Source organism: Gopherus flavomarginatus, chromosome 6 (genome assembly GCF_025201925.1).
Source record: "Gopherus flavomarginatus isolate rGopFla2 chromosome 6, rGopFla2.mat.asm, whole genome shotgun sequence".
In the NCBI taxonomy this organism is placed as follows: Eukaryota; Metazoa; Chordata; order Testudines; family Testudinidae; genus Gopherus; species Gopherus flavomarginatus.
The window spans coordinates 97,132,778-97,148,115 of record NC_066622.1 but is presented as its reverse complement, the minus strand read 5'-3'; the positions used below and the strand labels follow the sequence as shown (position 1 = coordinate 97,148,115).

General features: G+C 43.3%; 1 protein-coding gene across 1 annotated transcript in view; it reads left to right on the top strand.

The window, feature by feature from the left end:
• The window catches only part of CDH23 (cadherin related 23), a 561,993-nt gene that overhangs the window by 431,776 nt on the left and 114,879 nt on the right, over nt 1-15,338 (top strand). The window contains exons 28-34 of the mRNA XM_050959265.1: nt 4,080-4,140; nt 5,127-5,275; nt 6,690-6,825; nt 7,479-7,867; nt 7,966-8,067; nt 12,559-12,708; nt 14,468-14,596. Coding sequence (XP_050815222.1) covers nt 4,080-4,140; nt 5,127-5,275; nt 6,690-6,825; nt 7,479-7,867; nt 7,966-8,067; nt 12,559-12,708; nt 14,468-14,596 — 1,116 coding nt within the window. The remainder of the gene's footprint in view (nt 1-4,079; nt 4,141-5,126; nt 5,276-6,689; nt 6,826-7,478; nt 7,868-7,965; nt 8,068-12,558; nt 12,709-14,467; nt 14,597-15,338) is intronic.

The window sequence follows — 15,338 nt, the reverse complement described above, 5'->3', positions numbered from 1 at the left end:
AAGCTGCGCAGTGCAGCCAAACAAGTGTATTGAAAACAAGTAGCTTAACGAATGCAGATGGAAGCCAATCACTTTAGAGCCAAAGCTCTCTCTTTTTACCTGCTGACCCATTTTGCACATCTCCCCACAGTGCATACCTGCCCTTGCTTTATCAAATAACATGGGATGAGCAGTGAAAACATATCCTGTGCAGAAGGTAGATGAGGAAATCTTTCTGGGTGGGATTTTCACCTTGGCCTAGGAGATCTGGATGCCCAATTCCTATTAATTTCTATGGGCTTTGAAAATCCCACCTTTTTGTCTTCACTGTAAAACTGAAATCTTTTTCTCGTTACACACACCCACTGCATGGCGGCCCAAGGCGGCCTTAAACTCTGCTAAGAATCTTTCTCTTCTTCCCTTTCCTCTGGTTTTCCTCGCCGCTGCCCTCTTCTGACTCCTCTCCTTCGTTCAGCTTTTCTGAGGAGGGACCTCCACTTAGACATTCTGGGCATGCTTAGGAATTATCAGCCAGCGGAAATAGACCTCGGATTCACACTGCCCTCTTTTTCTCTGGTTCGTCAGATCCGGGCATGGTAACAGAGAGCCAATGCAATCCTGTCCCAGAAATGAGCTCACAGACTCAAAGCCTGATGGCGCAGGCATGTTAAATAGTTTGCTTGGCAGGAAAGTCAAAGCTGCTTGAAATGTGAGCTTTTCCCCCATGTCATTACTAATTTAAAAATAGTTTCAGGTCACCCCAAAATATGCTATATTTTACACACTTTTCACTTGGAAATAGGTCCCCTTTTCAGAGAAAATGGGCTCATGGGTAAGTAAAAATTGGCCTAGACCAAGCTAAAGTTGTTTTTGAAAATCAGACCATGCCAGGGTAGCTGAGAAGGCAGCGAAGTGCTTTGGCCAGCCCTTTGCCAGCAGAAAAACTAGCTTTGTGCTTGCAGTTAGAAGTCTCTAACAATAGTGTATTTCTCAGCATGGAGGAGAGGGAATGGGAGCGCTTTGAGTTGAGCTATAAGGTGAGTGTCCAGGGGATATGGACTGGACAGGCACTGAGGAGGAGACATGGGTCTGAGTGTGACACAGGAAGGAAAGCTGGACGATTTTGAGGTTGTGGCATCAACATTTGCAAAAGCGGCCACTAATTTGGTCTGTCTTCACTTTTTTGGGTGCCCTAGGACCCGACTTTGAGGTTCTGAGAGCCTGTGTTTCCCATTAATGTCATTTAGAATTGAGGCTGCTTTGAAAACCAGCCCAAAGGCATCTGAAGCTGGACACCCATGAATTGCGGCACCCCATAACAGTGGCTACTTCTGATCATTTGGGCCTTACATCTGTTTTGCAACAAGGCAAGATAAAACCCTTTGTGTAATGCCATTTTTGGAGATTTTGTTGCATATCCCCTTTCTGCTTTGTTAAACCAGGATATTCAGTAACATTTTCAGCCAAAACATACAGCCTTGACAGAATGAAACTTTTATACCTACATGGCAAAACAGACCAAGAAAAATGTTTGAGAAATTCCCCAAATTCCTGTGCATTCATGCCTTTTTTTTCACCTCAGTCATTCTGCAAAGCAATAGCCACAATTTATACTTTTTTTCTTCTGCATATTGGGAAAAGAGAGGCATTTGTTTCTCTGCTTGAAAGGAAATTAGAAAAAATTGATTCATCTGATGTAGGAAGCATTAGACACTCATGCCCTCCACCCCTCAATATCCTGCTTAAAGGCTGCTATGTGATGTTGGCAGATTTGCAGTAACAGCTCTGAAGGTCAAGCAGAGGTGGAGCAAGAAGGATGTTTGAGGGTGGGTTCCTGGAAAGTGCTCGTGGGAGGGGAAACCCTGCAGTGTTCCATAGAAACACCAGGTGGACCCATTATGTAAAGTCTCCCCAAGTGTTTCGCAACATTTCATTCAACACTGTATATCTAGGACTTAGGAATTATCCTCCCATGATACATCCAATCCAGTAACTTGTCTCTGATATTGGCCAGAACCAGATGCTTCAAAGCACGATGCAAAAAAACCCATGATGGACAATTCTGGAGTAACCAGAAAGGACATTTCTTCACAATCCCCTCAGCTAGGGTTTGTTTTTGCCCTAAATTGTAAGGGGTTATATTGCCTGTATATAGTATAATATATATACTATATCCTACCTAATGTAACTGTGGATAGTCTCAGCATCTACATGAAGCTTTTATGATAGCTCTATGATTTGAGTCCATAGGTTATTGGCTCTATTACATAAATAATATTTCTTTCTATCTGTTTTAAATTGTCTGCCATTTAAGTTAATTGACTGTCACCTTTATTTTGCATTATGGGAAAGGTCAGGTGAGTGCTCCTATTTACTCTTTTGTATACCATTCACTACTGTATACTTCCATCATTCCCTGTCTTATTCATCCCCAATCTAAACTAAGCATTCCCAGTCTCTCTTTATCTGGAAGTTATTCTATGCTGATAGTCATTTTTGTCACCCACCTGAGCACCTGCTCTGTTTCTGCTGTATCTTTTTAGAGATAGGTTGACCAGAACTGAACACAGTACTCCATGTGATGACATACATAGACATATATTATGTCATTATAACATTTGCAGTGTTATCTTCTATCCTATTGTGTATGTGTATCCTAACGGTCTGTCTGTTTCTTGACAGCAGCTGCTGCACATTGAGCAGAGGTTTTCATTGAGCTGTCTGTAGTGACACCCAGGTCTTTTTCCTGAATCATTAGAACAATGTGTTGGAGGAATTCAACTTATTTCTTCCAGTGTGCATTTCCTTGCATGTGTCAAGGATAAATTTCGTCTGTCATCATGCTTCAGGTCCCTCTGAAGTTCTTTGGCATCTTCGCTAGTCTTACCTAACCTAAATTATTTTGTTATCTGTAGATGTTCCCCCTTTTCCAGATAATTGACAAATGTGTTAATGAACATCAGTCATCTGGAACCTTGGGGTACCCAATTAGCTTAGGCTAATTATGTATATCATAGGACTGGAAGGGACCTCGAGAGGTCATCTAGTCCAGGCTCCTGCATTCATGGCACGACTAAGTATTATCTAGACCATCTCTGACAGGTGTTTGTCCAACCTGCTCTTAAAAATCTCCAATGGATGAAGATTCTACAGCTTCCCTATACTATTTATTCCATTGCTTAACCACCCTGACAGTTAAGAAGATTTTCTTCATGTTCAACCTAAACCTCCCTTGCTGCAATTTAGTCCATTGCTTCTTTTCCTGTCCTCAGAGGTTAAGAAGAACATTTTTTCTCCCTCCTCCTTGTAACAACCTTTTATGTACTTGAAAACTTATCATGTCCCCTCTGTTTTCTCTTTGCCAGACTAAACAAACCCAATTTTTTAAATCTTTCCTCATAGGTCATGTTCTCTAGACCTTTAATCGTTTTTTTTGCTCTTCTCTGGACTTTTTCCAGTTTGTCCACACCCTTCCTGAAATGTGGCACCCAGAACTGGACACAATACTCCAGTTGAGGCCTAATCAGTGTGGAGTAAAGAGGAAGAATTACTTCTTGTGTCTTGCTCATCACACTCCTGCTAATACATCCCAGAATGGTTGCTTTTTTTGCAACAGTGTTACCCTGTTGACTCATTTAGCTTGTGGTCCACTAGGACCCCCAGATCCCTTTCCGCAGTACTCCTTCCTAGGCAGTCATTTCCCATTTTGTATGTGTGCAACTGATTGTTCCTTCCTAAGTGGAGTACTTTGCATTTGTCCTTATTGACTTTCATATATTTACTTTCTGCCATTGGCAGAGAAGACCAAGGAGCAACACTTCCTCACTCACAGTACAGAGCAACAGAAAGCTCTATCCATGCACGTAAACCGTAGTTGAGCTGAGATTTCCAGATAGGAAAGGCACCTCTGATTCTGAACCCATTGGGAAATAGGGATATTTAAAGATGTGCCCCTGTGACCCAGAGGATTTGGAGAAACAAGACAGTCCTGTGTATCTGCGGACTGTTGCTTTTGGCCTTGCATAAGAGCAGGAGAAGGAGATAGCTTTTGGTGCAATCTGAAAATCACTGGCCTTTACTGGCTTTTTTTCTTTTCAAAGGTGAAAGCCACAGATGCGGATGAAGGTGTTAATGGGAGAGTGTGGTACAGGATTGTCAAGGGTAAGTCTAGGTGCCTCTTTGCAACAGGGAATTGTGTGTCTATATAATTTGGTTAACTGCAGTTTTGCTATCATCTTTTGGCCGGATAAGCACACTGGCAAACTTGCATGATGTAACTATTTCATCACCTTGTGGCCTTCTTTGGCGGGCCCTACAGCTAACAGAAACATCCCTTTCCCTATGTATTAAATTTCATCATTCTCTCCCCCATTCATTGTAATACTTATGGTCAGAAGAGATAAGTCCCTGACAATTTTGGGTTCTGCTATGGTAACTCTGGTTGCATAATTTTTTGGTTTTTGATACCTTCAATAGCTATCAGATAGACATTGTTACCTATATCACTGAGATGGGTGACAGCATAATAATGTGGTTAATGCACTTAAATTCTAACAACATATGTTTTAAATATAAATCCAAAGGAGTAAGGATAAGTAATTGCATGTTGATGTAAAACTTCCAGATATATGAATTAGTGGTAGTTAGGTCTCAAAAAGCACTATTCCAGTGTAATTAACCTTCATTTACAGTGACCCATTACGGCCTACTCCACATTACTACCTCTTTAGGGAATTAATGTGATGTGCATCCACACAACATTATTTTTTTTTAATTTTTCACAACCACATTTTAGAGCCTTGATTGGGCCCTGCAAAAGGGAAAGGAAGTCTCCTGAGCACAGTTTTGTTGAGAACGGTTTAGTTAGTATGGTTTCTCTGTAGTGTGGATGGGAATTAAACTCTTAGTTAATCCAGCTTTAAAAGTAGTTCTGAGTTGTGCTTAGTATGGATAAGGCTTGGTAATGAAGGGCAATGAACAAACGCTAAGGGGATGTATGCCCATTCCAATACTTAACAACACAAGTATCACCTCCGAGTCACTTTTCCTCAATTCTTCTTTGCTGTGTGTGGGGATCCCATGATGTTTGTTCCACTTGGAAAACTGATTGATATGTACTTTGTTGTGTTTTGTTTGTTTACTGATAGGAAACAATTACAACCACTTTCGGATCAATCCCAGCAGTGGGCTGGTCATGAGGGGCTTACGACACCTGGACAGAGAGCACAATTCCTCCCATGTTCTGGAGGTGGAAGCGTACAACAGTGAACAAGGATCAATGAGGAGCTCTGTTAGGGTAAGGACATCACTGAGGTTGAGGTAGAGGGGTGCAGCAGAAGCAATGAGGAGCTACATCAGAGTAAGGTTGGCACTGGGTGAATGAGAGGGATCAGCAGAAGTGATGAAGCACTCATGACTGGACCTGGAGTAACAAGAGAGTAATGGTAAAACCAGACAAAACTTTGAGAGACTTTTTTTAGTGCAAAATATTAGAGCGGTTTCATCAAGTGTTGGTAATTTCCACGCATTGCAGTGCAGAGTCAGCAGAGATGGAAATATCAGCAAAGTGCTGTAGAACTGACTGATGGAAATTCTGTGGGTACTGCTTTTGGGTGGAGGATATTTTTCTGTGCTATTTCATAATGTAATTAGGCTGAAAATTGGCAAGAGAATCATCAGCAAAGGAAATTTTTTTCAAGGGATTAGAAATGGGTTATGCTGAATTTATTTAGTTACAAATTAGAAAAAAGAAGCTACATAATCACTTCAGAACACAATATACATGTACAAACAACATGATATTGAAAAACTGGTTAACTGTAGGGTTACATTTGCCCAATATTTGTCCAGGTATGGAAATTTCCCTCCTCCTTTTTGAATATACAGTCTTGCTTACTTAGCTTCCTTTTGCTATTTTCACATTGTGGCTTTGTAAGGCAGCTGTACTTGTGATGTGTCTCAAAATACAGGTGTGTGGCCAGTGACATATTTAAATAAATGTCAGTAGTAGTAATATTTGTTATAGGTACAACTCCATTCTTCTTCTTGAAGAATCTCAAAGAACTTCATGATCCAGGCCCCAATCCTGCAGTCGGATCCATGTAGGTGAACCTCTGTAGCATGCAGACCCACTGACTTCAGCAGAGTTCTGTATGGATGCAGGAATCTGCCTATGTGGATGCAATTATAGGATTGACGCCTATATACAAACACCACCTTTCAGCTGTGGAAGAGGAGGCCAGGAACAAGCTGGCAGATAGCCAGTCTGCAGCACACCATTCGTGGAAAAAGGATATTTTGGCCTAAACGCTAAGGATTTGAACTAGTGGTGCCATCTCCCCAGCAAATAAAGCAAACTCACAAAATTCACAAATGTGGTGACAAGTTGGCAAAAAAACCCACAAAATTGGGCAATCACTTTATTACTGTTATCAGCTTCCCAGCTGTATATTTTTTCTTTTTATTGGAATTACGTGAGATGGACTCACGGGGGAATGTCATGATTTGTATTTGTAACTTCTCCCAGTGGTGTCCACTGAAGCGAGGAGTATCTATGTTCTAATAGTACTGGTCTGTGGAGAGGCTCCCAGTCTTTGAAATGCAAGAGAGCAGCTCCTCCTGCCAGGGAAGCCTCTTTCTCATTGTTTTCTTCAGGACAAATTCCAGACAGTGTGCAGTACACTAATAGTTTGTTTTGGGGATTCCCCCAGGTGATAGTGTATGTGGAAGATGTAAACGATGAGGTGCCTGTGTTTACCCAACGGCAGTATAACCGTCTAGGGCTGCGAGAGACTGCAGGGATTGGAACTTCTGTCACAGTTGTCCGGGCAACAGATCGAGACACAGGTAAGGAGGTTGTGGTGAGCTGCAAAAATCTGCCACCACTGCTCCCCAGCCTCTTGTGGGATCACACCATCTGTCTCTGGTTGTGTGAGTGAATTCTGGCCTCTCCTTGCCCACTCTTGGTATGGGAGTGCAAAGGATGCAGATTAGTGCCTGAAATAACAGAGAGCGCTTAGGGAGGCTCAAGCCTGCAGCTGACCTGTCCAGTTCCTCTGATTTGAGGTTCTTTTACTCCAGACAGCAGAGGCCAGTCCATTGATAAATGGACATTTGATCATTGCTTTGTCCCAAGCCTTCTCAGGGCAGGGAGGAGGTCTGTCATACCATCTCATTAGTACCTTTGGGCAGCTTAGAGGAAAAATCACTAAAATAGTAAAAGAAATGATAAAACTAGCTGTGCTGTGTGTGGGGTTAACCTGTCTTGGCTTAAAGTGCTTCAGCTAACTCAAATTAAGATGGAACATTACATTCTGGGACTCGGGCTTCACCTCAATATTAGATATAAGAATATCTGTAACCTCTTCCATTTTAAATAGATTAGGGGCACCCCTCAGGCTTTCAGCAAGTCGACCTGCTGGGCAAAGTTAGGGGTCCTGTGGTCTTGTCTGCTTCTCTGTGAAGTCCAGTCTAACTCTGATCATTTATTCCTCTCCCAGGGAATGGAGGTCTGGTGAATTATAAAATCCTGTCTGGCTCCGAGGGGAAGTTTGAAATTGATGAGAGCACTGGCCTCATCACCACCATTGACTACCTGGACTATGAGACAAAAACCAGTTACCTGATTAATGTCTCTGCCACAGACCAGGCACCCCCCAACAACCAAGGTTTCTGCAATGTCTACGTCAGCCTGTTGAATGAACTGGATGAGGCTGTGCAGTTCTCAAACCTCACCTATGAGGCAGTGATCACAGAAAACATCCCCACAGGCTCAGAGGTGCTGCGCGTCCTGGCACGCTCCATTGACAACCTGAACCAGATCACCTACAAGTTTGATCCCAACACCAATGCTCAGGCACTGTCCCTGTTCAAGATCAATGGAATCACTGTACGTAGCTAACAATGGCCAATCCGGCCGAGGCTTTAGGTGCTTGAGCAGTAAGCACAACATGGGTATTCACAATCTTGGTTGTTTGTCCCCTGTAGGGTGTCATCACAGTCAAAGGCCAGGTGGATCGAGAGAAGGGAGATTTCTACACTTTAACAGTAGTGGCAGATGATGGGGGACCAAAGGTTGACTCTACTGTGGTGAGTGGATTTTAGCTGTTTTCTCAGTAGTCCTTTATCCTAGACTTGGTACAAGCCAAACAAGAGCTGACGCATGATGAGAACATTCTTTTATTTCTCTTGTTTGGGAAGGAGTACCCCAGACAACCATCACTCACCTCTCCTTTTGAAGGGTTGCTTTTTGTTTCTTACTTCTGACCCGCTTAATCTTTATCCAGCTCCCCAGGGTGCAGCTGCCCTTCTGGGAGAACAGTCTACAGTGGCCTCCTCAGAGGCTTGCAACTACAGCTCCCTAAGGGAGCTAGTGTTCTAATAGTTTTGCAAGTCACAATCTCACCTCTCTCCTTCCCTAAGGGCCAGGTGAATCCCCACTGCAATGTGCCTGGTCTGCATCAACCCAGGTACTTTCAGATGTTCATTTTCTGCTAAACATGAATCATTTTGTGGTTGTGCCCCTCTTCTAACAGTGCTAAGACTTGGGGTTCTGCCATGGCAGCATCATGCCCACCACACCGCCATAATTGGGGTCTCCACCATGCCATCACGGTGCTCACCACGCTTCCAAGAGTTTCCCCCTTTTTTTATCCCTTTTCTCTTTGCACATGCCTTCCTCTCTCTCTCTCCCTGGCAGCTCTCTGCAGTGCTATCTCCTGAACTGCTAACTCATGGATTGCATGATGAGGTGATTGTTAACCTGAAGTTTCCTTGAATAACCTCCATGAGGTCTCTTGGTTGGTTTCTAGGCATATGGTCTTGATCCCACTCTTAAACTAAGCACTGGACTCTTGCCAAGCCCTCCAGAAAATTAGTGAGTGCAAGAGCCCCGTAGTATAGGGTCATGTACATAAACATGGGGTGTGGTGTTTTAATTTCTACATAACAGAGTGCTGGGCTTTTCAAAAAAGGAACTATTTAGAGTTTGGAGGAGATTACTCACCGGATTAAAACAGTTTTCAGGTAGGTAAAATTTGAGGTCTAAAATATTTGATAGTGTAACTGTGTAGTTAACACTCCTTCCTGAATACCCCCACTGTCCTTGGGGCTGCAAAGATTTATGATCTGCAGGCAACTTGTAGGTCATATATCCTACAACGCCTTGCACAAAAGGTCAGCTAAGGATTGGATCTACAGGTCAGGTCCTTGGTGTAAAGGTAATGGAGTTATGCTGATTTATGAGGATCTGACCTAGAGATTTTAACTCCTAATTTTCTTTTTTTTGTTTTAAATCAGACATTGAATATCATTTGAGGATCATATGCTGTGTTTTCAAGGACTCCAATAGCTTGAATTTTAGTACATTTGTTGGCTTTAAAAATGATGTCTGCTCAGGCAATTGATACTGGCCTCCAGCAGTCAGGGTGTCAGCTTCTTTTCTCTCTAGACTCTCTCGTGGTAATTTCTGGATTAATTCTGTAGTCCGAAGATTGAGGTTTTGGAGCAAGTAGCCAGGGGTGGGGTGAAGCGAATTGCCCCTAGAATGTTGATTGGCTTGCAGAAAGTGTTTGAGTGGGGGGGAGTTCACACTGATAAAATAATCTGAATTTTGTTAGAAGTGTTTGCCTTTCCCCTTGGGGGTCCTGCCTCCACATCACAAAGCTGCTCAACAAAAAGAACCTTGCACAGCGCAATCTGCCTGGCAGTCCCTGCTCAGGAGAGGCTCCAAGCTGGAAAAGCAATTGGGTGCTCTGGGCATGGATTAAAGTGCACTGGCAAAGCTATGGAGGGGAAGTTTGCACAGCACCTGCCTGCACTGTTCTGGTTCCACCAACCTCCCCTTCCCTCACCTTTCTAAAGCACTTAGCTCATGCCATGTTTTTAAAAGGGATGGGAAAGATCTGTTAACTGTATTTTTTTCTTTTTCTTTCCCATTCTGCTTCCCTCCAACAGAAGGTAAGAGTGTTTGTTCCTAGTTTAATGCCTCCCTTCCTTCCTCCTGTCTGCCTTCCTCTCTGATAGTCACTGCATAGGTAGCTGTACAAAACTTGTGTTGGTCCTGAATAGGGGGCAGCTGCAGGAGAACTGGGCACCACCCAGAGTAATAGCATCTACCGTATCCTTTAACAGGTTCAGCATGTACTCCCGAATGCCCCTGCTCAGCTCCACCCGCCAAGGCTGAGGTGAAGGGGAGTTAGAGCCTTGGCCTTTCGTCTCCACTCCTGTGAGGTTTCTAGCGCTGCTGCTGATACTAGGGTTCCCCAGTCCTTGTGCTTTGTGAATTCAAGGACTATGATCAATCCTGGCCTCTGTGCACAGGGTGGGAGAGGCTCTTCAAACCCTCTTTACTCTTTCCCCCCCGCCACCCTTGCAGCCTCAACTTTGCTGTCTCCTAACTCATGAGTACTGAGCAACACAGTCTTCATGGAGTATTTTAAAAAGCACATCTGGGGCCAGATTCTCAGCTGGCATAAATCAGCAGAGCTGAATTGAAATCCAGGAACTACTGATTTCTACCAGCTGAGCATCTGGCCCCTCTGTGGCCATCCAAGTAGGTGTACAAGGAAGGTGGGCTAAGTTTACTAAAGGGTCTGGAAAGAAGGTAAGCCAGCTTCCAAGAAACATACCCTCCCTTATCTAGTGGGAGCTTGCTTCAGCAGCTGCAGATTTTCTTCTTGAGCCGACAGGGTTTTCCGCTCTCCTGCCTTTTTAGCTATAACAATAACAGTCACCCAAACTCAAAAAAACCCACAGGTTTCCTCCAGGACGTGATCACATTGACTAGCTCTGCACCTGGGGACTGTTAGCACCCATAAATAGAGCCTCAAGAACAAAAATGTTCTTCCTCTCTTTCTCTCCCATTATGTGTAGCGTATAAGTTTTTAATTTTGAACATGATGACAGTGTTTCCTCTGACTAGTCACAGAAGAGGTAGATACTTGTCTCCTATTTGAGTTGCTGAGCAACATCTGTATCTAACACTTCTCTTTCCTGCCAATGTGCTGATGTTACTACTACTGTTGCGTCTTAGTGCTGCATTTATAAATATGAATGCTGAATCACAACTGATCTTATTTATGGAGCTTTGTGTATTAAGTTTCTCTGTATCCATCCCTTCTGTCTCTCTGCATTGCTGTTTACCTGACATAGCTGAATGGTACACAGATTGCAGCTTAGGCATGGAACCCATCTGTCCATAGAGTTGTGGATCCATCTTGTGTGGACCAGAGTATCATCCTCTCTAACTGGGAAGAAATGTATCCATCATCCCAGGAAGGAAACTCTGGGCTTGTTCACACCCAAAACTTGCCCAGGTTGCAGCAGTCTAGTTAAATGGATGCAAACTTCTGTGTGAACACTCAGACCTGCTTATAAATGGCCTATGTCGATTTAGTCTATATCAAATCCTTCCCAGTGTAAATGAAATAAAAATAAACCAGGGCAAGCTTGTGTGTAGACAAGGCCTATGAATTCTTTTGAGTTTAACAGCAAAGGCCTGGGCCTGCACTAGCAGAGCATCCCTTGCTGGGATGGGTCTATACAATTTCTAATTAGCCAGTTAAAACTGAGAGCGCTCAGTGGAGGGGACCCCCTCAAGTGCTACACGGTCTTCCCCCTATCATGCCAGCCTTCACCCCTCCCTTGTCTACCTTACATGCATATGCAGAAGATTCATGCATTATAGGTTATAAGGCCAGAAGGGACCAGCATAATCATCTAATTTGACCTCCAGTATAGCACAGGCCATAGGACTTCCCTCAGTTAATTCCTGTTTGAATTAGACATCTTCAATAAGTTTGGAGGAGTTAGTACAGGAGCTTTTCAACACTTGAAACTTTGGACTCAAAAAGTAAAATGAGCATCATGGGTCCCATCCTTATCCGTAATGGGAGGAATAGCTCAGTGGTTTGAGTATTGGCTTGTTAAACCCAGGGTTGAGAGTTCAATCCTTGAAGGGGCCATTTAGGGATCTGGGGTGCACACACACACACACACACCAAAAAAAAACTGTGAGGGACAGGACTTGGTCCTGCTAGTGAAGGCAGGGGACTGGACTTGATGACCTTTCGAGGTCCCTTCCAGTTCTGTGAGATAGGTATATCTCTGTATATTATGTTATTAAACAACAGTAATGTTATCAATCACAGTTGTTAATCCCTTCTCGGGTGAGTCTCTGAACTGCACCAGCCCACTCACTGAGTCAAGCTTGAGATCCATCAGCAGCACCAAGTGAGGCAGGATTTAGGGCCTGCTGTCAGTGCATCTGTCCCTCCCTTCCAGGAGCTCTCAAATGCACTTAACGCTAACTGCATGCCAAAGATTGTGAAAAAGGAATCCTCAGCCACTCAGCAGGGCCTGTGTGTTTCTTCTGACATTGTCAGCACACCTGGTGAGATTTAATCCAATGGGATTGGAAGGCAACACTGGAATGCCAATTTATGATCTTTAAGATACTCTACACATATCTCAGTTTCACCCGAAAGGCTATCCCATCTAGCACGCTTGCCTTCAGGAAAATTATCAAGAGCCATGCTCCTGATAAAGCCTCTTGTTAATCTCTGCACTCACGTTCAACAGGTAACAATCACCGTTCTGGATGAGAATGACAACAGCCCACAGTTTGACATCACCTCTGATTCTGCAGTGAGCGTAGCAGAGGACAGTGCCATTGGGAGACGAATTGCTGTAGTCTTGGCCAGAGACCCAGATGCAGGAAGCAACGGGCAGGTACCAATGCTTATGCAGCTACAAACTATACTGGGACCTACAGAAAGGAAGATGGGTGAGCGAGTAGGATGGAGGAGGCAGATTTTGCTTATTCCAATTTATGAGGGAAAATTTCCATTCAAGCTGTGAGCTATTGCTCTGAGCACATGACTGACAGATAGGAACTCCTGAATTCAGATACATGCTTTGACAATGACTCAGGCCCAACAGTGGAACAAGCTTCATGAAGAAAGGAGGCAGATGGAGTTCCTAATTTATACCTCAGCAGGTCTGCTTCCTGCACACCTTGCACATATTCCCAAAGAGCAAAACCTTTTTATGGCAATCCTACAAGGCCCCCTTAGTGTTTCTCAAGCCAGATTTCTCTAGAACCTCCTCAGCAAGCTCCTTTCCAGCTACTCCCTGCTCTGGGTCTCTAAGATCAGGGTACTGAACTCTGATCCTTATGAATGCGAACACCATAATCTTTGGCAATGGGGCTGCTCTTTAGTGTGGGATGGATAGTGCCAAAAACACTAACAGTAAGGGCTGCTTTGGTGGCTGTGAAGGGTGTCAGAGGAAGGACATATTAAGCGTTGCCTTCAGAGCCAAGATGCTGTGACAGCTGCCGTGTGCAACAGTGGGCCTGAAAATCAGGGGAGGGGGTGGAATATATTTTTTTACCCTCAAAATGGACAGCAGGGGATTTCTGTCCAGATTAAAACAGGAAACCCTGGCCACTTTGTTACTTCCTTAATCTGCTGGAAGAGTTAATTAGATGCTGTGAGATTACAGTGAGTTTCTTACTCAAAATTAATCAGCCTAATCGAGGAGTCGGCAACCTTTCAGAAGTGCTGTGCCAAGTCTTCATTTATTCACTCTAATTTAAGGTTTCAGGCACCAGTAATACATTTAACATTTTTAGAAGGTCTCTTTCTATAAGTCTATAATATATAACTAAACTATTGTTGTATATAAATTAAATAAGGTTTTTAAAATGTTTAAGAAGCTTCATTTAAAATTAAATTAAAATGCAGAGCTGCCCAGACTAGTGGCCACGACCCGGGCAGTATGAGTGCCGCTGAAAATCAGCTTGCATGCCGCCTTCGGCACCCATGCCAGAGGTTGCGTACCCCTGGCCTAATCCTTAGCAGTGTATTTCCAGAGTAACTCTGCTGAATTCAGATGTTACTTCACATTTACCACATTCTAAGCCTACTGAAGTCAGAGAGTTCCTTTCCTGCGACTGAGGTCTTCCAAGGAGTGACCATCTTTCTTTAGTGTTTGGAAAGCATGTAGCACACACTGGGTGAAACTGCTAATAAATATAGTATTTATTATGATCATTATCTAATAATATCAATTTGGTCCTGTGTCTGTGTGCCTCAGTGACAGCCTCAGTTATGCAGAAACCTGGAACATCTGGTCAAACAGAGCAGAGATGAGCAAATCAATTCACATAGAATAAAAACTTTCTCAAATTGAGAACACTCACAACATCTGAACTGGAACCTGGATTGGCACTAGACATTTGGTTAATGTTTCTATGAGCTAATTTTCTGAATTCTTTCTGGTTCCACCTGAAACCAGCAGCAATGTACGAAATACTCTGAGAGAGACTGTTGTGTTGGATTTTCAGCACAAGGGCAAGCAGGAGCCAGGTTTCATAAGAATTTGTCACTTTGTAATGACTGTTTCTCTCTCCTTTTTCTTCGCCCTTCCCTAACCTCACTGCCCCTCACTTCCCCACACTTACCCATTATTTATTTCCTTCTTGCAGGTGGCCTTTTCTCTGACATCAGGAAATATAGGTTCCGTCTTTGAGATACGCACCACCAACAATACCTATGGAGAGGTGTTTGTGGGAAGGCCATTGGATAGAGAGCTGCTGGATCACTATACCTTAAAGGTAACCTGGAGTTTTCCACCATCTTAGCTGCATTTTCTGCAATATCCACCGTTCAGTGGGCAAGGCAAATAGTCAAGATACAGAAACTCATTACCCATCAAGATGGTCCAAATGTTGCCTTTAGTGGATGAAGTTTGACTACCTGAAACTGTAGTTTCTGACTGTCATTCATGTGATGCTGCAGGTACTTTTGTGGCTGGTTGTACTAATCATTGGAAAATTTTCCATGCCAAAAAATACTATAGCTTCCCTATATGTGCTGCTTATTTCATGCAAAGTATTGCACATCTGTGTGTGTGGGTATGTATGTAAGCATAATCACACAATGCTGTGCATTGCTAAATAGATGGTGATACAGCATATATTTTGATTGTCACAAAATTGGCTGGTTTGTAATATTATGTAGTTATTTACAGCTCAGCATTTTAGCAGCTGGTGCTCCAGGTAGAGGTGCAAAATTGTACCACAGCAGCAATTTTAACATTCTATTCTAGTTTGTATGGGTTCTTATAATGCACGTATCATCACAATATCTGAGTGCCTTCCAGTGCATTAAGAAATGACATCTGTCACGTGTTTGTTCTCTCATCCTTTCCCCAGGTGATAGCCATGGTTCCTCTGCCCGGAGCTAGCTAGAGAGGGCTGTACATTACAAACAAAAATATATAGACACATTTGATAGCCTTACAAGGTGGTCCTCCAAGTATTTTAAGGAGCACCATCATGTAAAAGGGGAATCAAA